Here is a 22,477-nt window from a genome sequence, read left to right on the forward strand (position 1 = left end):
CCGCCACTCTTGCCCGTGCCATTGATTCATATCTTTTGATTTGATATCCCTCTCTTGCTAATCTTGCTAATGTTTCAGTAATTCAGGATATTTTGTACTTTCTCACAGTCATTTTTTTTCTTTCCTTCCTTTTCCCGCTTTCATTTTCCTAATTTATGTTCTTTCTTTCCCCCTTTCTTTTCACTTTTCCCTTTCTTTCTTTTCCCATTTCTATTTTTTCCCTTTTTTTTATTTCCCCGGTGAAATCCGCCAGCTTGCCCCCCCCTCCCTGCCCCCCGCCTGTTTCGCCACTGCTATGAAGGTAAGGTTTTAATGAAGAGCCCCTACTGCATGAGGTCGATTTATTTCTTGCTTGACATCCGCAAGCAGGGGCCACGGAACGGTTTTTAAAGTTGGGGGGGGGGGGGCTGAGCCAAAAGTGGGGAGGGGGCTGACCCGGCATGCAAAAAATCACAATCATATGGTCATTTTTACGTTTTTGTACACGGTTTTGGAAAAAAGTGGGGGGGGGGGCTGAAGGCCCCAGCCCCCCGCCACTTCCGCGGCCCCTAACAAGGGGGGAGGGGCAGCCGGCCCCTGCCTTTTACGCCACTTCCGACGTTCGAAAAAAGGTAAGGAGAAGAGAGAGGAAGAACGAAGAATGAATTAAGGGAGGGGAATAACTGGAAAAAATAAAAACTTTCATGGTCATTATTTAAAACAAATGAATTCGCTCACGCTTCGCGCTTATAATTACATTCAATTTAGTCAGATGATATAATTTTCTCAAGAGGATATATCCCATTTTCAAGTCAACATGCCCCGCAACATGCACAAATTACTCTTCTTCTTCTTCTCCTCATCCCCCTCTTCCTCATCCTTCTTTCTCTTCTTCTTTTTTTTCTTCTTCTTCTTCACCTCCTCTTCTTCCAGAATCCTCGACAGTGATCAGAAAGTAGTAGTTTACGGGTAATCAATCATCATAGGGGTAAAACAATCCCAATCAATCGAACGGATTGGTTTTTCATTTACCTTTATGAGTCGGAAGACATGATTGGCTAACAATACTGCGCTTGGATGGGTTGCACCATTCAGCGTGCGCGTACTGAGCAATCACCTTTATCGACAATCAATACAACCAGCTTAGGCGTCCATGGTGACCAAATAAGGCACGGCCATCGGGTACGTGTGCAGAGCGTGCATTGTAAATATAGGGTGTGTGTGGCGTCGCCTAGCGATGTGTATACGGAGCAGACCACAGCGAACAGGTGCACCAATTTACTTTTAACACGTAAATATCACGAAGAAAATCATCGAACTGAAATAATGATGTAAATTTAAGGACGTAGGACCAAGACAAAGAAAACACAAGTATGCAACGGAACAGTATTGGTTTGTAAATAAGCTGTAACTACAGGTGTACCCTGGAAATGGAATATAATGTTACAAATTGAATCGGTGAGTTCGAGAATTGATCATTCACAATCTTCCACTTCGAGTCATGATCCCGGCTCCAGGTCCGGCGTCGATGGTAATGGAAGCAGCGTTGTTGTTGGAGGTACACGGATTCCCCATCAGCGATTCAGCTTTGACAAATATGAACAGGAACTAACGTTTACTCCGAAGCTCAATGCGACAAGTTTAAAGTTGGCGCATGAGCGACGGGGACAATTAAAAAGTGGGAGTTTTCAGAGAGCTCAGGCTTCAACACGAGTTACAAGAATTCCTGACAATAACATTCACCATGCCAGCAGCATGTCTCCAATCCCCAAACTTCCGGGATCCGAATTTACCTTCAAACCTCAGATGAGCACTGCCAGTGCCAAGATAGCTGAAGGACTTGGAACAACATTTATGGCTCGCCAAGAGCAGCACTTGCAAAAGCAACGTCAAAAAGTAAGTTTCATTAATTGCATTGGCCAGACCTGTGACAACAATGCAATGACCTACGTTTATGTAGGATCGGGGTCCAATTTAACGTTAAAGTCCAGACATGACAGACAATTTACAGGTGTCAGTTGTATAAAAAAAATCATAATTTTTAGTTGCAATCTGTTTTTTGTTTTCATGTACATTTGTAAAATAAAAGAAGTAATTGTGAAATAGTATCATTGTCTCTTAATCCTATCAGTATCACTTTCAAATAATTTATGAAATATTGGATGCAAAGTTCTGAAGACGTAATGGTCTTACTCTTACATGTACATGTATCTGCACACAGACTATGCGGAGCGACAGCATTCACGCATGGTTACAGTAGGCTGAGAGGATTGGGATTCTAACTGATATTGTAATGTCAAGCAGAGCAATAGTGAATTTTGAGATGAGATATGATGAGTTAGGATTGCTGGTTATATTTGCAAATATACATACATGTCACTAGCGTACCTACGGGGGGGGGGGGGCAGGGGGGGCACTCTGCCCCCCCCTGACGAGCCACAACCCATACAAAATACATATCACTGCCCCCGCTGACGAGCTTGAAAGACCTTTTATGCCCCCCCTGAAGAGCTTGAAGACCTTTAATACCGTATTGCCCCCTGACGAGCTTGAAGACCTTTTTTTTTTTTTTTTTTTTTTTTTTTTTTTTTTTTTTGCTTGTCAAATTTTTTTTCTGGTACAATAACCTTCATTATTGAAGACTTTTTTTTTTTTTTTTTTTTTTTGGCTTGTCAATTTTTTTGGTGGCCGATTTTGCCCCCCCCTGTGGAAAATCCTAGGTACGCCACTGATACATGTACATTGTTACCGAATGTATCAACTGTACTTCTGTACATTCATAAGATTTCTATCATTTTGTTTTAGGTTTGTCAGATACAGACTGCATTTATTGAGAAACAAAAAGAAAGGTTTCCTGTGTAGGATTTTGAAAATATTATACATGTACTTAGTCATGAGTTTCTAAATGGAAACAAACTATCATTATCACTACTTCAAAATGTGATTTATTGATTGATGTACTCATGATTTATTTTCATTTTCATTCTTTTTTCTTTCCATAGTTGGAACAAAGCACAAAGCTGCCATTACGGGGACGTCTCTCTCCTGTACCAAATATCGCCAAAGCAAGAAGATTAAGCCTCAAAGAAAAGGAGGTGAGAAGTGCAGCAATTCAAAATTGTGATGTTAACTGTTTCTTAGATGCTATCATCTATAGAAGATGTAAACTTAAATCATTAGACTGCAACTTGTATTTTAAAAAATGTTCTAAAGATTCTTCTTACATGTATGTGAAGTCTGCTTTTCTTTAATCCTGCTGATTCTTTCAGGTTTTACATTTGCCAAGTGCAAACTAAAAACTGGTACAGTGTGTCTAGCTGTTGTCTTTTGTCAGTTGCTGACCAAAGGCTTTGGTTGATGTTGCTGCCTCAACATTTTCTGGGATAGTATTACACACCTTTATACTTCTGGGTAGAAAGAGCATTGATGTTGTCGGGTCCTTAATCCTTATCAATCTTTCCATTGTTATCATCTACAATAGTGAATTTTTCCTTCAAATTTTACTGTTAACGTCCAGATAATTCATTTGGATTATTTAACAAAATACATGTACTATAACAAGCATTTGCATATTTGGCCTTACACATAATTCACTTCACAAGAATCACATGTTGGTATGTATACATAATTCAATTTCATCAATCTTTTTTTTTTTATCCAAGAATGACGAAACCTCGCAAGAAGCATGGAGAACACCTACCTCAACTCCCAATCTAATAGATGGTAAAGAGAGCTCACATGGGGAAGCTGCATCTAAAAGATCGGTTGGTGGATCTACACCATCTTTATTGGCTCCAGTCAAACCAGGACGGGGTGGAACATTGATGCAGACATCAGTTAGTTTCAACAAGCTGCAAGATAGTAAGTCATACTGGTACATTATTCATTTGCAATGTTAGTATTGTAGAAAATGTATTGATCACTGCTGGAAAGAACACATATAAAGTTTTTAAAATTATCAGAGAATCTGTGCTTTTATAGTATGATAATGAAAAAGGTATTGTACATATACCGATTTCCAACATTTTTGAAAATCGCTTGATTACAAATCTGCTAGTTTGATGTATTATTACTTACTTTTGTGAATTAGGTGTAGTTTTATATTAATTACCTAAAGCCTTTTAGCCATGACAGATTATTAATTGCTAGAGAGTACATGTTTTCATTGGTCTGGAAGTAGACAGTCAAGAAAGAGACTAAACAATGTCAGGGGCATCAGGTACAAGGAGAAGTATCCTTGATAGATCACTGTCTGGATAAGAGTTCTTTATCAATATGATTACATTATGTCAATGTCTCTTATCTCTATCTGTCTTTTACAGGCGCATATTGTCCAAATACAAGTATGTCCCTTAAGAGGCTGAAAGGAAGCACAAAACCTAAACATCTCAACCACAAACGTGGAACTACCTATCCTACCGAAGGTATGTAAAACTTTAGGTCTAAAATCTGTTCAATCTAGAAAAAGTAATATTTGAGGTCCATAAAACAAGATCTGCAATTGAATAATAGCAATTGATTTCATTCTAGCACATGCATATTGTTCAAGTAAAATATTTGTAATTAATCAATCAGTATCCTTTGAAACTTGTGATCAATTGCATTATCTTGCATTGCAAGGCTCGAGTTACCGAGTTACCTCATTGTGACAAATACAATGTATATACATGCATGAATACAACAGTATGTAGTTGTCTGTATTGTGTTAATTATTATATTTTTTCATGGGTTGTATTCTGGATAGAATTCATATATTAAAATCTATCCAGAATACAACCCATGAAAAAAAATATTCAAATTAACACAATGCATAAATGTTTTGATTTAAGAAACTGGCAAATGATATGAAGGTTAAAAAATAAATAGAAATAATGTTTGTCAAATAATTTAGGGATTATTGTTGTCTTTCGTCCTATTTTCAGGTCGCTCAAGTGAGCTAGAAGAAGAAAATGAACCAACCAGTCCTGTTGGCCCAAATAATCACACCCGTAGTAAGACCAATGCCTCTCCAGAACTCTCTCCCAGGAGCAAGGCTAGGTACTCTGTATCAAAAGGCCCGAACATAGATCGACTAAGAAATGCTAAGATTATGGCTGAAAAAGCAATGAAGGTAAATATAACAAGAGAATGAGTTTTGAAATTGATGTGAAATACCCTCACCTACCTTGTATGAAAACACATCCTTCTGTGCATTGTAATATTGTCATTGATGGCAGCTGTTGTGACAGCCAAATCAAATTGGATGTTGAGATTCTGTACAACTGGACCTTAGGGCATAAAGTGTTCCATTATATATATTATTTTGTACCGTCAATGAATACAGGCCATGCTCAGTCAACCATTCTTGAAAATAGAGATGAAGCAGGTATTGTTTATATATATATTTTTTTTTTGGGGGGGGGTAGTGATATTACCCTTTGTTTTGATTATGCACAAGTTTTTGACATTCCTTCACACAAGCTTAGGATCATATTTCATTTCTTTTCATTCATTAATGTCCTTTGCAAATTTCTTCTTCTTGTAGACAAGAAAGATCTTCACCATCCAAGGTCCCTACCCAGTGGTGAGGGCGAGCCTGATGCGCAGGTCATGGGTGGAGAAAGAGTATCGGCTCATGAACCCTCACAAGTATAAGAAGAAGAACGCAGGCGATGATGACTCTGATTCTGACGATGATGACGACATTGACGGTAAGTTAACTCTGTATTCTGCAGGGTTTATTTAGGTTCATTCTAATTCTATATTTTGTATTTTTTAAAGGGTCGTCTAATACGGCACACCCCAGGTGGGGGGGGGGGTGGCATTAAACACCTTTATATAATAGAATTGTACATCCGTGATAATCCACTTATCCTCTTATCTGTAGCTTTTCCTTTGTAAGTGAATTTTAGCTATATTTTGGGGGCATTCTTCAAAATCTATGTAACAAACATGCGTGTTTATCTTCCATGCAATGTAATTTAAATCATTAACCAAATTTTTTATTTCTTTAGATGACAATGCTTGTGATGATGACACCGATGCTGCTGTTGTTCATGATCCTGATGGAGTTTGTGGTATCATGGTAAGTTCTAACTGAATATTTATTTATAATCTATGTATCTATAATTATGTATGGTGCTTTCAAGTTTGCCATACAGGGAATGTAATTATTATATAAGAATTGCTCCGATATACAAACAATCTGCCATCCTATTCAAATTTTTTGTGAAATAATTCCTGACATTCAAATACATGACAAATCTCAAACGCTGTGTTAATTCAGGTTCAGAGAAGTACACTACGTAGTCTCCAAATTCACACTCCTTTTAGGATGTATTGACACAATATGGATTAGCCTTTGCTGTCTAGCTTCAAACTCCTTGAACTTATCTGATTTGTCTGTAGCTTATAAATTATTTTGAATGAATGTTTTCCTTGCAGTCTCGGATGGTCAGGAATGCCACCCCATCATTCCTGTGGACAGTACGTAAGGGAGCCATCGATTATAGACTGTTGAGAAAGGATACCATTGTCAACCACTTCTGCAAGAATGGAACATTTACTACGAAGGTAAACATCAAACAGAGCATTCTCTTTTAATGAAATATGATGACCAGCATATTTGATTGAGTTGGAAGTCTATTGTACTCTGATGAAAATGTTACAAGATCTTATGAAAACTAGGCATTGAATTTTCATAGTCTGTTTTGTTTTAAAGATAATGGTGTAAACTTGAAGGATATATAAGTGAGACAAATAAATGACATTATAAAAATCTTTGATGTATTTCAATGAAAAGGGAAATTTTTAGAGATAGACTAAGAATGTTTGTAATTCTTAATGAAGGTATTTTTGCAACTTTTTCAAGATTTATGACAAAAGATGCTGCACTGTTAATAGAAAATGATTTCAATCCTTATACTAATGTCAAATTACTTATTTATATTGACTTTGCCTTCACCATTAATTTTCAGGTTGGTCTATGCCTTAGTCTAAAGAGTCTTCCATGGTTTGAGGAGAGGGATGCCGATACATTCTTTCCCAGATGCTATAGAATATGTGCAGATGAAGAGAAAGATGCATTTGTTGGTAAGAATTTGTTTCAATTTCAAATAATCATCAGGGTTTACCAAATGAAAAAAAAAAAGAAAAGCGCTGTAGTGGCCTTCCTCTATAAAAAAACCAAATTGTTATTGATATGAACAATTAAAAATGTGTACCTTGTATTGGATAGCCAACTCATATGAGGATTGAGTTAATGTAATGTAGTTTAAACTTTTGATAAGATGGATATCGGGATACACTGAAATCATACTCCAGGTACATTCTATCTTTCTATTTCTATATTATTTTTACCTTCTGAAAAGAGTTTTGGGAAATACTAATCACAGTGATTCTTCTTGAATTTTTTCCACAGAGTAATACTTGAATCATGTCTGTAATTTTCCTTGTGAATAAAGTCTTTCTCTGAATGAATCATTGAAATTGATAAACATTGATATAATTCATTTGATTGAAATCAACAGGTGACTACAGGATATCGGCTGCTATCGGTGTGATGAAATGGATTGTCATGAAACAAGATGGAGACTTGGATATTGTTATGACCAAAGACAAAGAAGAAGATATAGAGAACAAAGAAACTGACAAAACTGATGAGAACAAAAATTTTACTAGTCCAAGGAATGGTAAGAAGCAAATCCTAAATTGATAATGATACTGGGTTCATTCAAGTGTAAATCACTTAGCAAGATTATTAGACAATGTTATCTTGCTATTCACGTAGTTCACATGTTAAGCTAAATGATACTGATATGGACTGTTTGTTTCCTTACACATGCCTTACAGTATTTTAGAGATTTCTCATTAAAAAAATCTGATTACTCTGATGATATTGTACTGTGTAATTTCCATTGTTGCAGGTAAAGCTCTGAAAGCCAAGAAGACACCAGTCATGCTAGGAACTCCATTTGTGAACATCGCCATCAAAATTGTAGAAGATTTTCTGACATCTCATGAACACGATGATATTGATGAAGAGAGCTCTCTATTATCAGATGAGCAGTGGGACAAATTCATCACAGAGTACTATCAACTAACTAGGTATATCATTGCTCTAATCTTATAGACTCAATTTCATTGTAATCTCCTGTGATATTCTTGACGAATAAAATCAATCAATCAATCAATCAATCAATCAAGAGTCATAATCAATATACTATAACACTTCCACATTATATATCTTATTCTGCAATTTGATAAGGCTCTTTTACAACATAGATTACTTTTTGTTCATGAAGCTGTGTTCTACCTCACAAATGTACCACTGCTTCTTCTCCATGATGGATTTGATTGTCATTAAATCTTGGTGATCACTTTCTTATTTTATGCATTTTAATCCTAATTTTATTTTTTTCTACAACAGTGAAGGAGGGAGTATTGATGATACTACCATGCATTATGCATACTGTGATAGCCTCCTCAACAGGCTACGATCAATACTACCTCAGCTTGACATGCAGGGATTCAGGAACATATGGATTGTAAAGCCGGGTGCCAAGTCTAGGGGCAGAGGTGAGTTTTCTCTGTACTGTTCACTCAATGTACTTTATAATCCTGAAAAACAAAATCAGAGATAGATTAAAATAAGAACAAAGTAAAAAAACAGTAAGTATTGTACAAAGCCTCTAAAATTTATTGAAACTGTTACATGTATATTTGAAGTAGATTTACGTCTTAAATTTAATTGTTTTTAAGGTTTTGTTGGATTATGTGCCCGTTGTTTAAATCTATGTTTAAGATTTGAAATTTGTAAAGGAACTTAATGATAGATCCTATTCAATTCAACAACATGACAATGACTAACATCAATTTTCAATCTCACCAGGTATCATGTGTATGAACAAACTGGATGAAATCCTGAAGCTGGTCGGCAACCCCATGGTGAAGAAAGAAGGGAAATGGGTCGTCCAAAAGTACATAGAGCGACCCCTGTTGATCTACCAAACCAAGTTTGATATCCGTCAGTGGTTCTTGGTGACGGACTGGAACCCTTTGACCATCTGGTGGTACGATGCATGCTATCTCAGGTTCTGCACCCAGCCTTTCTCTCTTGATGACTTGGGCCAGTAAGTCTGAAGAAGATTACTTGATATAACATTGATATTTTCACCAGTCGCAATTATTGTAGCACAGTTGTTGTATCGCTGTATGGTTGTTTTGAAGTTGCAAAAACAAGTTTGACATGTCCAGAATTATAAAATACATAATCTACTTAATTTGGCTGGTCATTGGGGCTAATATTACTAATATAAGAAAACATTTATGAGGGATTTGAGTAGTCATGAATGTTAGTGTTTGGCTTAGTATTCGTAAATTTCATTTATTAAACCCTTCGTGATTCCATATAAGTTATGATGAGAGAACTATCACGATTATCACTAATTTATGAAAGATTGATATGTGAGTATTGAAATTAGTTGTTCTTTAACATCTAATATCTAAAACCTATTTGGTTCTGCAATTGAAGCCAAGTTTTGCACCTTCAAGAATGTTTTTTCTTCTTGTATTTTACATGTACTAAAATGCCATGAGCATGTAGATTTATTACATAGTTGTACATTACATTTAAATTGTTCTTCTGTATGTTCCCCCTATAGATCTATCCATCTCTCCAACCAATCCATTCAGAAAAACTATGACAATGCCTCAGCACGTGATCCCAACCTACCTGAAGATAACATGTGGGACAGTGATACCTTCCGCAAGTATCTTGATGATCGTGGGTATGAGGGTCTATGGGAGAGTGTGATTGTACCAGGCATGAAGAAGGCTATTATTGATAGTATGCTCTGTGCACAGGATGCCATGGAGGCCAGAAAGGTTAGTTGTGGAAATAGGCAGACATTTTTAGTGTTGATCAGTAATTTTTTCATTTTTTAATCAAATTATTATCAGTATCCTGTATATAGTGTGATAGTAAGTGAGTTAGAATATTGAAAATGCATGATTTGAAATGAAAAAAATATCTTTTATGAATCTGATGTCAGATAGAGGAAGCGGTTTCTGTAACTCGTGTTAACATGTTCACATCAGCTGTTGAAAACCACTGGATAAAAAAGTAAATTGAAGTTTTTACCCTGTCAACTACTAAAACATGATTATGGGTTTAAGCTTTATGTATAATGTAAGTGAAAATTAAGTAGTTGTTGTACACCATATATCATAATTATTCGTTTGCATACATATGTGAGAGGACGTATTTTCTAAAAATAAGATCTGTTATTTGTTGAACCAAAAATGTCACAATACATTACCTGTTGATGTAAGCTAAATCAAAGAGTGTTCTACATGATATATTTTTAGTTGCAAATACATGTTTATACTTCTCTCATGGTTTCATACAACTTCCCATGAATAAGCTTTTCATTTTCTATTCTTGAATAATGCCATCAGAATTCCTTTGAGCTGTATGGAGCTGACTTCATGTTGACAGATGACTTTCTGCCTTGGATGTTAGAGATCAATGCTAGCCCTGCCATGGGCGCCTCCACACCGGTCACAGAGGAAATGTGTGCCTCTGTCATTGAGGATACAATGAAGGTAGTCCTAGACCGTAAGCATGATAAGAACTGTGACACTGGCAAGTTTGAGATCCTTTACAAAGGGGTGAGTATCACATGGTCAGGGGAAAACATGTTCTTTTTGGGGGTTGTTTCTCTTGTTTATTTCAAATTGTACTGTATTCATTGCTGATTTTCAGGGTAATTTTGGTCATATGAATTGTTTTATTTGGCTTTAATTTCTGTGTATAATTTTTGGCCAAATTTGTGGTTAGGTTTTCTATGTTACCATGGTTTTTAAAAGTTGAATTTATTGTCAGGATAAAAGTTTTTGTATTTACTTAATGCAATCTATCAAAATTATCAAACTCATGAGTTGATATCAAAATAATGTTTTATTGATATAGAAGGAAAACAAATATAATGTTTATCATACACCAGTTCTTGTTGGTAATTTTCTTGTTTTGATTCTTTGTACAGCCCAGTGTAAGTGTTCCTCCCTATATCGGGGCGTCAATCTGTGTGGACGGCATTGGCGTGCGGCGACCGGTTACGCTGAACCGGCAGAAGAGCATCAACAACGTGATCAGTCCTCGCCAGGAGGTAGACAGAAGATCTGACAACCAACGAAGCAAGACACCGGGAAGGACTGACAAAGTGAGTGCATTCCAGAAGTTGGGGCTGAAGACTGGTGTAACACCAAAGGCTACGACCATGGAGGACATGAAGAAGAAATTAGCAGGTATTGACAAAGTGCATGTTATTGATAGTAGTAGTGTTAACGGTTGCATTAGTAGTAGCACTAACTCTTTCTATGGGAAGAAGATGAAGCGACTGAAAAGCAAGAAAACAAAATCCAACAAGGTCACCAAGACTATCCATTTACCTAGCTTGCAGTACAAGCCGTCTGGTGAAGGAAGGGAAGAGTTGAAACCAACTCAGGTGATGATCAGATCTGCAGGTGGGGGAGGGGATGCCAAAGTGGATGCTGCACCTGAGGTGTCTACTGATTGTGAGAATAACTGTGATTCATTAAGTCATTTCAAAGTAGTGAAGAGTACCGCCCAGATTCACGGAAGCTTCCCGATAAGGGAGCTACCATCCCGAGTGCGAGCTCCCACGGTCGGGGACTACGAGATCAATCTCCCCAAACCAAAGTGTTCGGATGAGGGTGCCCTTGTCAAGCAGGTCAGATCAGGAGCTCGCAAGGTCAAATTAAAGCTGCAGCATAATGGGAGAAGATCTGAGCTGTCATCGGGTCTAGGTGGTACCATGACAGAATCAATGGAGTCCTGGTGTAGCTTGTCTCTTTGAACAATCAATAGTCAACCCTTGATCCTTGCCAAATAGCTATGTACTCTCCATTAGGACACTGCTATACAACAAAATGCAACATACCTATAAATATGTGTATTGTGCATTGAAAAAAAGTAATAAAATTTTAAAGAATAGAAATGTTTGAAGGGAACTCTTCCATTTTGAAACATCACAGAAGGAAGCCCCCACATGGTGTTGGTTGTAGTACTACATGTAAGTACTGATAATGCTGCATGTTTATTTTCATGAAATGTTTTAAACTTTTGTTGAAAATTACTCTGTGTGAGCATAGTAATGTATAGATTGGAGGTGTGTATGTACACCAAAATATCAATATGCCTCATACTCAACAAAAGATGAATTAAATGTTGTTGGTAAAAACAAGGAAGAAAAGAATAATAGGATGATAACCACCCCAACAGAGATAATGAATAATAGACAAATGATATGAAACAAATTAATTGTACAACAATATTGAAACTTATGTAAATCTATTGATCAATGAATGTGTAAATGAGCACAAACAAATTACTGAACACCTACATGTACATGTAGATGATAATTTTTTTCCCTGAAGCTAAAGTATTAGAACAAAGTAGCATCAAGGTATAATATGCCTTTCATAGATTTAATTTTAGCTAGATAGAAAAATCTATTTTACAAATATGAAAATTTTTGTAAGAAAATGAATTAGCAACAAATTTTTGTAAAGGAATTAAGTGTGTGAAGAAGACAGTGTGTGCAGAAAGAATAACATTGGAATTTATTTTGTAAGGTGCACAACAAATCTAAGTAAAGACGAGTTTTTATGTTTTTCCAGGTGAGGGATGTAATTTGAATAAGTCCACTTATATGTTCATTGTTGTTAAAGCACATTTGTAATACTACAAAACCTGCGCAAGACATCAAAGAAAGCAATATATTGTAAATCGAGGAAATGATTAAAAGTGCAATATTTTCATTGTCTATTTTTGTAACCATAGAATTTGTTGTCATTTTATGTGTAGAATCAAATATGTTTATCCCTGCCATGTAATATTTATGTAATGTGTAGGTGTAGAGGTAGATTATAAGTTGTTTATAACTTCCGTCGTTGGTTCGTAATACAGAAATACTTTTACACACATGTATGTTTGGTTGACTAAGTTAAATATACTAGTAAGTAAATTTATGAACAGCTTGTTAGATACACCGTAAAAATAAAAAAATTGAAATTTTTATGTATACCATCTTGCAGATTTTTTGCAGCAGTAAATATAAAAATTTAATTTCATAGATTTATTTCATACAAGTACAATATTACATCTCCCTCTTAATGAGTACATCACATTTGCCTCTACATCTATTCTTTCTATTCCTTGTTTTAAATATATTAATTCTATGTATTTATGTGAAAATCAGAGTTTATTTCCTTCCCATAACAAACTAATCATTTTTCCTTCTTTATTTTTGACTTGCTCCGGCCATGATTTGGCTGGGTGATATTTACGTGATCATGTGACTAACGTAGGATCTATGAGTACTGTGCAGGTAACCCATGATTTTAATTCTTAAGTTTCTTTTGGGTTTTATCGGTTGTGTGCATATTGGTTTCACTCTGTTCTGTTGCTCTTTTGGGATTCACATTGTTCAGTATGTATGTATGTATTACACAAACAGTGTTTAAGCTGTTCACAGCCAGGAAACCTCATGCTTATTCACCATGTCAAGCAGAACATTATTTTATCACTTGGTTTCATGCACAAAACGGATTGGAAGTTGATATTTTCCTCACAATTTTTTTTTATTTATTCAAGAGTAAAACATTGCTGACAGAATAAGTAAGGAAATCAATTATTCGAGTAGTATTTCATACTGTCACTGCATGTTGCTTTGAAAAATATGATATTTTTAGTTTGGACTTCAGATCCGGAACTGTTTTTTGTCGTCACATCACTTACACTTTTATTTTCATTGGGTATACAGCATCATGTGCACTGTACTATATAACCACATATTTGAATATCGCAGATTATACTCCTACTCATAGCACACACAAGAGAGGATTGGTCCACCACTTTTCAATTTTCATTATTATTGTCCATGAAACACTTCACCTGCACTCATTGGTTACCTGCACTCATTGTCCTATTTATTATACTATGTGATTCTCATTTAAGGGGAATGTCAAACAGTCAAAGTCATCATTTGTGCATCCCACAACAATATGTCCGCCATATTGTTCTGTTCATAAGCTTTGAAATGGTTTATAATTTGCATGATCATCTACAATCCCATAATAGTTGACTGAATGTAGGCCTACAAGAATTCCAAAGAACTAGGAGAAAATTGATAGTTTAAGGTTAACTGTAGTATGAGATTTGGATAATGTGCAGGATCTGTTGAAAACTCGTAGTATTATTGATTTTCAATAATCTTGATTTTCATTGAATTTCCAATCTTCATATTTTGTGAGTAGATAGAGAAAAAGATATGTGTACTCTTTCAGTTCCTGGTTGTAAAAAATTAAAGTTCAAAGTACTATGTTGGTTTCTTGCCTATTGGCTTATTTTGAGGTTAAGATTATTGGTCACATTTTCCTTCCATGATTTTTGTGTGTGTTTTATATGTTTATGATACGTAAAAGTTATATTTATACAGCACCTGTTATGCTATTTTTGTAGCCATCACACAAAACAAGAGCATAAATTTATGTACACACTGTAGACCCATAATTAATTTGTATACATACATGCATGCTCTACTTAATAAAGTAGAGCACGTTCTACCAATGTATATTACAGTACTGTAAACTGCACTATATTGCAGCTCTATGCATGTCAGTTATGATGGAATGTATTTCACTATATTTCATACTTTTATTTTGTCTCATCAATTTCTATCTACAAAAAAATATTTAATTGAAATTAAGTGTAAATAATGCATTTGATCAATTTCTTACAGTGTATTAAATTTTCAGTGCACCTATAATTTCATGTGGGATTTGTGCGTAATTTGGAAATATATGGAAATAAATTCTATTAGAGTACATTTTCTCTAATAGACTTTATCACAGAAAGGCTAATAATTTTTTTTGTAAATGGTGTGGTATTTATGGGTAATTTGCTAGTCAAAATAGAATGGGATTTGTAACACTATGCACCATTTACATATATGCCTATAGGAGGCATTGTGAAATCCTAACTGTACTGTCATATTCGTAATGATGATCTTACAACAACAACAATGACAATGAAGATACATTAAGAGCAGAAAATATTTTCTGTCTGAAAGAACCTATTAAGATAAAGATTTATACTGATTTTTTCTTATATCTTTATCAAAATGGTAAAGAAATCTGAATCAAGATGAGTATGAAGGATGTGCATGTCATAATTTTTTTTCAAATTCTTCAAAATATCCTACGCATGAAATGAATTCACATCAGTCCTGCCAGTTACCCAAGATTATTATACATTCCATATTTTATAATCAGGATTTTATCTTGTATATCATGTTTAAAGGTGACAATTGAGCTGTGATTAAAGAAGGAAAATATATCTTTGAAATGATTTGTTATTCAAAGAAGCTATTATTTTGTGTGTGTTTGCAGAGAAAACATGGAACTACAGTCATTCCGTATCACTATTGCTTTTATCTTCACTTGAATCAAAGGCTTCGGTGACATGCCATGACTGAAAAAAAAAGACCCAAAATGAATCATTTATTTTCAACCGACATTAAATGATCATTAATTAATAAATATACAGATTTTTTTTTCCATTTTGCTTGCTTGTGAATGTAACTGAAGCACCCGTCCCTCTTTTCACCACCATTTATGTTTCTCGTGATTTTATTGTCTCATTTTATTTTAATGCACTTTTCATTTTTGTTGCATGCATGCCTGTATTTGTTTTTTGGTGATGGGAAGTTTGGGCAATTGATTTATTTACATTTTGCTTATAGTTTTATACATACACTATGTCTTACAACATTATGCGGTATAAAGATTTAATGCATCAGTGCATATTGCTTTTTGATTACGAATGAAAATAACAGTTTCTACAGAAGCCTTACATATAAACCCACCCAGTAATCAACGTTAGTAAAATTACTTTGTATTCTAAGTCTTACATTTCTAGATTACATTTTCTTAATGATATCAATCACTTTCCATTTTTGGATGCAATTTAAATGTAGATAAATTAAGTATTTTATTTAGTGAATGACTGCACAAAATTTCTTCAATTCAATTCTCATTTCTTTGTTCAGTAATAGAAAATTGATTCTGTATTAGTGCCAGATTATGAATTAATGTCTATAACATAGAACAAAATGCAGTAACACAAAATTCAGACTATGAAATAAATTTTTAATTGAGATTAAATAATCAACTGGAATTCATAAACTTGAATTAATACCATGGAATGCTTCTCCACAAAACACCGCCAGTAAACAATGTCTATTACCCAAATTGCAAACCTAGCACCTTAATGCATGTAACCTTTCACAATCTTTCACTTTTTTGCACTAAATAAAAATTGGGAAAGTGCAGGATAATTTTCTTTTTAATAAACAGTAAATGTATATCCATCCATCTTTTTAAAAATATAACAAATTTGATGGTTTATTAAAATCCCTTCAAAACTGCTAAGCATGAAAAAAGCAAAATTAATCCCCAAAAGCAACGACATAATGTATTGTGATAATTTCATTGTCACTTTCATTTTCACCAGTAAATTGTGAAATCACAATTCATTATTGGGGTCAAGGAAGTCATCTTAATTCTGTTTATTTAATTTGTGCTTATTTGCTGCCATTACTAATTTTGTGCTTTGTGTTTTTGTTGCTCTCTGTCTCCTCTGTTCTGTCATCTCACCCTTACATCCATTCCTCATCCTCATTTATCCATCTTGCTCAAACCATCCTATCGCTATGCTCCTCTCCCTCCTAAATGATGTTCTCATCTGCCCCGCCCTCTTCTGATGTGGACCATTCCTGCACCGCCCATGGTTGCCGTGGTAACAGTATCGCCTCCAAAGCCGCAAGCTGTCCCAGCAGCTGGACAACATGAAGCAAGAAATAGCTTGTCTGGCCAGAGTAGTACGTACCGTTCAGTCTCTTTCTCACGACCCCACCAGAGACAATCGACAAGAAATAATAGATTTATTGAAAGCACAGTCGCATCTATTCAAAAGGAAACCCCCTTAAGCAATATTGTTAAACCTCAAGTGTATTGCATGCAGAAAATATTTGATTAAAGAGCCATTCTGATAACGGGGCCGGAATTCTTTGGCTGTGGTTGAAATAAATCCTGTCAATTTCTGAGAAGTTGTGATCTGGTTAGTCGCATCTTATTATAGACTCCTATTCAAGATATTGTACATGACTCATTTATAATATCTCAATATTGAATGAGATAATTTTTGTTCTACATTGAATTATATGACTTGTTTTTATATTGCTTTATGAATGTCATAACATAGATGATTGAACTATGTGTAAAGTTTATCTCAATACACATAATTTGAAACATATGATTGAAAATGAAATGGTTCAGGTTTCACCACACATTTTTGTGTCATATTATAAGATAGTGCTGTTAATATACTCCCTGCAGTCACAGTATTTATTTTCTATGCACATCAATTCAATCACAAGACTAAATGAATTATGACCCCATGCACAAATGAAGCGCTTCCTATCCAGATAGAAGCATTGAAGATGGAACTGGGAGAAAATTTACGATCCATGTTAGCAAACTCTACTGTCACAGCGCAAGCCAATAGTATACATTGCGCATTGCTCTGGTTTTTCATAGAGCGCCATTCCTTGTTTCCAGAATAGATGCTGTCTCATCATTTCTCGTGAAATATGACAACAGAAATCGCCTGGTTGATACATGTGATATTTGTCTTCAAATTGTCAAACACTAGCAAACTCTTTAACGATTATTTGAAGGTACTTGTACCACAGAAAATTATGAAAAGTATCTAATTTGCATCTTATTACTATGTTTACGAATGTAGATCTATTTGTTGTTCCAATACATTATTCACAAAATCAAAGTAGATCTAGAGCCTGCAGTGGAAAATTGCTCTAATGATGCAATATAGTTTCGAGTATTTTCTTGCCCTATTCCTTGTCAAGAATGAATTGACAGTCATTTTAAATATATCTTGCTGTGATTCACAACAAATAGATTCCCATTTTCACCCACCAAATACACAAAATGGAGATTCAAGTTTTTATGCTGTTTTATCATTTTCATGCAACTCTGGGAATTTGGGTTTCTTTTCTTTTCTTTCCTTTCTTCAAAGACTTCATGAACTATCAAGACACAATCTGATCCAATCTGCCATACTTTCTTTGCAACACCCTGCCGATCTTCTTTTTTTTTGATAAAATGAAATATGTATATATCAACAGAGTTGACTGGCAAAGTAGAGCCATGTTATGGCCATTGTATCAACCATCTTCCAATTTAATTGTTTGGTGACTTCTTTTGTGATGAAATTATGAAATGAATTTTCCATGTGATTTCATCAAATTACAAGCTTGAACCTTGCTTGTGCATGCAGGCAAATTTTAGTATAGAAGATATTGGATTTGCACACATACATATACACTACATGTACCACCATCAGCATTTCATTCTTGTAATTTTACTTGTTAGTAATTGATTTTGTTTCTATTTTCTACCTCAAGACAAAACAGTCATATAAGACCAATTAAATTAAGCAGCACTCATTCACTTTATAGTAAAATGGTACACTGCATATATAAAATTTGAATGCATGCACACATATATTATACACGTATATAAAGACCGGAATATGCACTCACCGGTAGTTTTTCATTTTTGTTCCCATACTAATCATTTGTTTCTTCATGTGTCTTAAATGTGCCTTTCTATTAAACAATTCTTTTCCACTATTGAACAAAAAATCTTTATTTTATGTGTCTCTATTCTGTGGTATTTTCAAATTATTGTACCTTTCTTTATTCTTAACCATGTAAACACTTACATGTTTGTTTTTCCATCTTTCATTCTTCCACTATCTGTATTTGTGGCACATGTTCACCGCATCACTAAACACTGCAGGAAGTTCATTAGATGGTGTTTGGAGCAATGAATGCACTCAATGTGGTAACGGGCGTGGCTACATTCTTGACACCTCCCACCAATCACAGGTATGCGACTGCCAGCGGGGCAGTCTGGTAGTCCCCGACCCGGACCTCGACGAACCCGTGCCCTCCTCGCGTCCGTCCACGGCCATGCTTCGGCTCACCACCGCAACCACACCCAGCCCCCCGAGGTCCAAGACACCACGCCCTCCTTCCCATCCCAACTTGGGCGTGTCATCCTATTGTGAAACCAAGGTCTCTGAACCAACTATCAGTCAGGATGACCCAATCCCCAAAGCAATCAATTTCATCAGTAACTCAATGGGGCAGTTAGTAACGTTGAATGAATCTGCTGATCTGTCAGGTGCACCAAGACCAGGTAGACTAGGTTTCTCTCAGGGCAGGACTAGACCTAATGTTACCAGGCAGAGGAGAGAGAACCTGGCCTTCATGAAAGCTAACGGAGACCTGCGATCTCCAGGACCAATGCCAGCTGTACTTACAAATGCTAGGAGGTAGCACCCGATTGGTTGTCTATAAACTTTCTGCTTTAAGTGTAAACCTTTTGCTGAAATATTTGTCAGAAATATACCAATGTTGCCTCATTTTAAATCCAGAGAAATGCTTCCAAATCAATCATGAATACATTTGATTTAACTTTGTTGAATGTTATTTGAATATGCAATCAATTATGTAAATAAAGATAAAATTTTCAAGTTATGTTTTATTCAGATGTTATTTTTGATATCTTCCGATTGCACATTATTGTACTGAAAATAATTTATCCGGAATTTATAATTGTAAAGAAGTATAGGCAATCTTGTGACATGAAGGGGGGGGGTTGTTAGTTACGGTAGGTAGAAGTTTGGTAAAATGTATGTTTCTGTATACAATGTAGGCTTGAACAATCTTTTTCCCCTTGGAACAAATGGTATACACTGTATGTTTTAAGCTGTTGATCAGCTTCATGTTTTCTGAGTATTTATAGGAATTGCAGTTGCGGTATGCGGGCAATATCAGTCTTTCTTCAACCTATTGAATGTACAAGCAGTAATGAAACTTGATGTTGTGTGTTCACAATGTTATTGAAACCAATCTTTTATATGACTACTTTCTGCACACTACGCATATTTAATGAATTTTTTTTCCTTATTATCTTTGCACATTTGTATGTTTATGTTATAGGGTTATAAGAAAGAAAATACAATTTTCATCACGTTAGTGAATAATAATTAACATAGTTAAAGATCCAGACCGGACCCGAAAATGAAATTGATAAATTATATACCAATCGAAAGCTTATAAGCTACTTAATACACCAAGGTATGCTTTATGCATTTTCACCGCTTCCCAGCTGAGTATTTTGCTTAAGAATATTCCAATTATCGGGTTTCGAACCCCGCTTAGAAAATAGGCTTTATTGTGCTTTTCACCTGCCTCAAGACCGTGACGTCACGTTGTGTAAGAAGCGTCGTGATTCCATAGGTTTGTACACAGAAAAACTGGGTGATTTTTTTGCTTTCCAGATAACGCATTTCATTCTCTTCACTTCTATCACAGAGGGATATCACATATATTTTTACCCACAAGCTTGAATTTATGAAATCTGCAGTTTTGAACTAGTTTTTGCCATATTTTATTTCCTGCTTATTTGGCGCAGATTTCAATTCTATCTGCATTTAGATTATGTATAACAACTTTTCCTGACATAGCAATTTAGGCCCAATAAGAGCCAAACAAAGAAATCACAAAAAAGGTAGTGAATAGTTGTAGGTTTACAACAATTTGAACAGTGAATAATTTTGAGTGCCATTTTCATCTAAAAACGAAAAAAAAATGGATTCATAACATGGAAATGGAAGAAAATACCCAATGCTTTTGTACACAAACCTATGGAATCACAACCCTCCTGACACAACGTGACGTCATCATTTCCAGGCGACGTGGGGGTGCTCAATCGAAGCGTACTTTGGAGGAGCAGTTTCTTTGATTTTTATTTAATATTTTTAACTATTGGAAGGAGATATATGTAATATGTTTGGTATATTCGAATTGTATGAATCATAACCTTTATTTTGATATATGATTGTTTTTACACCGGTCAGGGTCTTTAAGCTTTTCAATTCCTTACTGTGTAACATTTTACAAATTGTATCTAAAAAGGAAAATGAAACCCTTTGAACCACTTGAATTCACTATAAAAAAGAAAAATCAAAGAAACAGATCAATGAAAATTTGAGAACTATTTAATTAATAATAAGAAAGTTATAAGCATATTATTTGAATATTGAGATCACTAATGATATATATAGATCCTCTTATTGGCAATGTGACCAAGATCTGTGATGTCATACATGTACAGTTATAGTACTTTTGCATATTCATTTATATGTTCTCTTTAATCATGTCTATCTATTATTATAGAGGAAATTTAATACAGATTTCACCTCATAATCATGAATTGTATGTCCTATCAATACGAAAAGGAAAAAGAGATGATTTGGGGTAAATTCTTGGTCTTGAAATTCAAATGCTTATTACTTTCTTATTATATGTCAAATTATTATTCAAACTTTTGTTCATCTTATTTTCTTTTATTTTTATGCTTTCACACTTTAACTAACTTGTTTCAAGCATTTCATTGTCATTCAGTTAGTAATAATCTCCTAGTTGATAGTGGAGCTGGATTAGGTTAAGTTAAACTTTATGGAAAGAGTGACAGCAAAGGAGTGAAATTCCAGTCCAAAAAATTATGTTATCATCAATGTGTAATATGGTCACTAAAATCTCTCTATTTCAATTTCTCACTAACATGTTTATTATAAATGTACATTTTCAGTTAATGATTAATGTAATTTTACAATCATGATGGTCTTAGAACAAAAACGTATCAAACTTTTTTACTGGTATCAAGACAAGTGAGAAGCTTTTGAATTTAGCACATAAAGAATATCTTAATATCTTCTTGGGAATTGTTAAGACAGTTAATGTTTTAAACATTCAAAATTTTAGTAAACGTTCTTTTTATTACTTGTGACTGTACTGTGCAATGTATTGTAATTGTGTAACAATTTTACGCTGAAGTTTGAATTGTAATTTATTTTGTAATAAAGTACAAATCATGTGTATCAAAATGAAAAGCAAAATCCAATATTTTTATTTTTTTATCCAGTCACATTGAGGATGAGTTGAGGGAGAGTTCACACAAGGTACAAAAAAGCTCAGCAACATTTCATATAAGTTTTAAGTTCAGTGTTGGTGCTAGCTAGGTGTTGGAAGCACAATCAGATTGAGTTCCCTAGCTTCAAAATCAAAATACATGTAACCAAAATTTCATTAAAAGGACCAGCTACATTTTAAGTTTGGTGCTGCGTTGATGCAAAGATTGGCCCAACACCAAAACGTCAACATTGAACTTGGAAATGGCCATGAGAACAATTTTTAAAGACTTTGTAGACAATAACGTCTTTCTGAATACTCCGAAATTGTTACTGAGCTTTGCTGCAACGAGGCTTAGATTAGTATGGACA

The 22,477-nt window shown here is 34.9% G+C and overlaps 1 protein-coding gene across 7 annotated transcripts; it reads left to right on the forward strand.

Annotated features, from left to right (window-relative positions):
- The first annotated feature begins 1,119 nt into the window (after positions 1–1,119).
- On the forward strand, positions 1,120–22,023 carry LOC129257369 (tubulin tyrosine ligase 3-like). Of its 7 annotated transcripts, none has more exons than XM_064096915.1 (19): positions 1,120–1,875; positions 2,982–3,074; positions 3,642–3,840; positions 4,302–4,403; positions 4,902–5,089; positions 5,504–5,669; positions 5,973–6,043; positions 6,403–6,531; positions 6,936–7,050; positions 7,488–7,649; positions 7,884–8,064; positions 8,387–8,535; positions 8,849–9,089; positions 9,621–9,843; positions 10,417–10,629; positions 11,004–11,265; positions 13,351–13,370; positions 16,848–16,922; positions 18,925–22,023. In XM_064096915.1, the coding sequence occupies exons 1-19, from the start codon at positions 1,420–1,422 to the stop codon at positions 18,934–18,936; spliced, it is 3,057 nt and encodes a 1,018-aa protein (XP_063952985.1). In that variant the 5' UTR covers positions 1,120–1,419; the 3' UTR covers positions 18,937–22,023. The 7 variants fall into 7 exon arrangements, with proteins under 7 accessions (XP_063952985.1, XP_063952981.1, XP_063952986.1 ...); XM_064096911.1 differs by having other exon boundaries at positions 19,014–22,023; XM_064096916.1 differs by lacking the exon at positions 13,351–13,370 and having other exon boundaries at positions 11,004–11,282.
- The last annotated feature ends 454 nt before the right edge of the window (positions 22,024–22,477 follow it).

Source organism: Lytechinus pictus, chromosome 3 (genome assembly GCF_037042905.1).
Source record: "Lytechinus pictus isolate F3 Inbred chromosome 3, Lp3.0, whole genome shotgun sequence".
Classification (NCBI taxonomy): domain Eukaryota; kingdom Metazoa; phylum Echinodermata; class Echinoidea; order Temnopleuroida; family Toxopneustidae; genus Lytechinus; species Lytechinus pictus.

Coding starts and splice junctions, on each gene's coding strand:
- LOC129257369 (XM_064096910.1), top strand. CDS start 1,420: ATGTTACAAATTGAATCGGTGAGTTCGAGAATTGATCATTCACAATCT. Junction 3,841..4,301: donor TTTCAACAAGCTGCAAGATA/GTAAGTCATACT, acceptor TGTCTTTTACAG/GCGCATATTGTCCAAATACA. Junction 4,404..4,901: donor AACTACCTATCCTACCGAAG/GTATGTAAAACT, acceptor TCCTATTTTCAG/GTCGCTCAAGTGAGCTAGAA.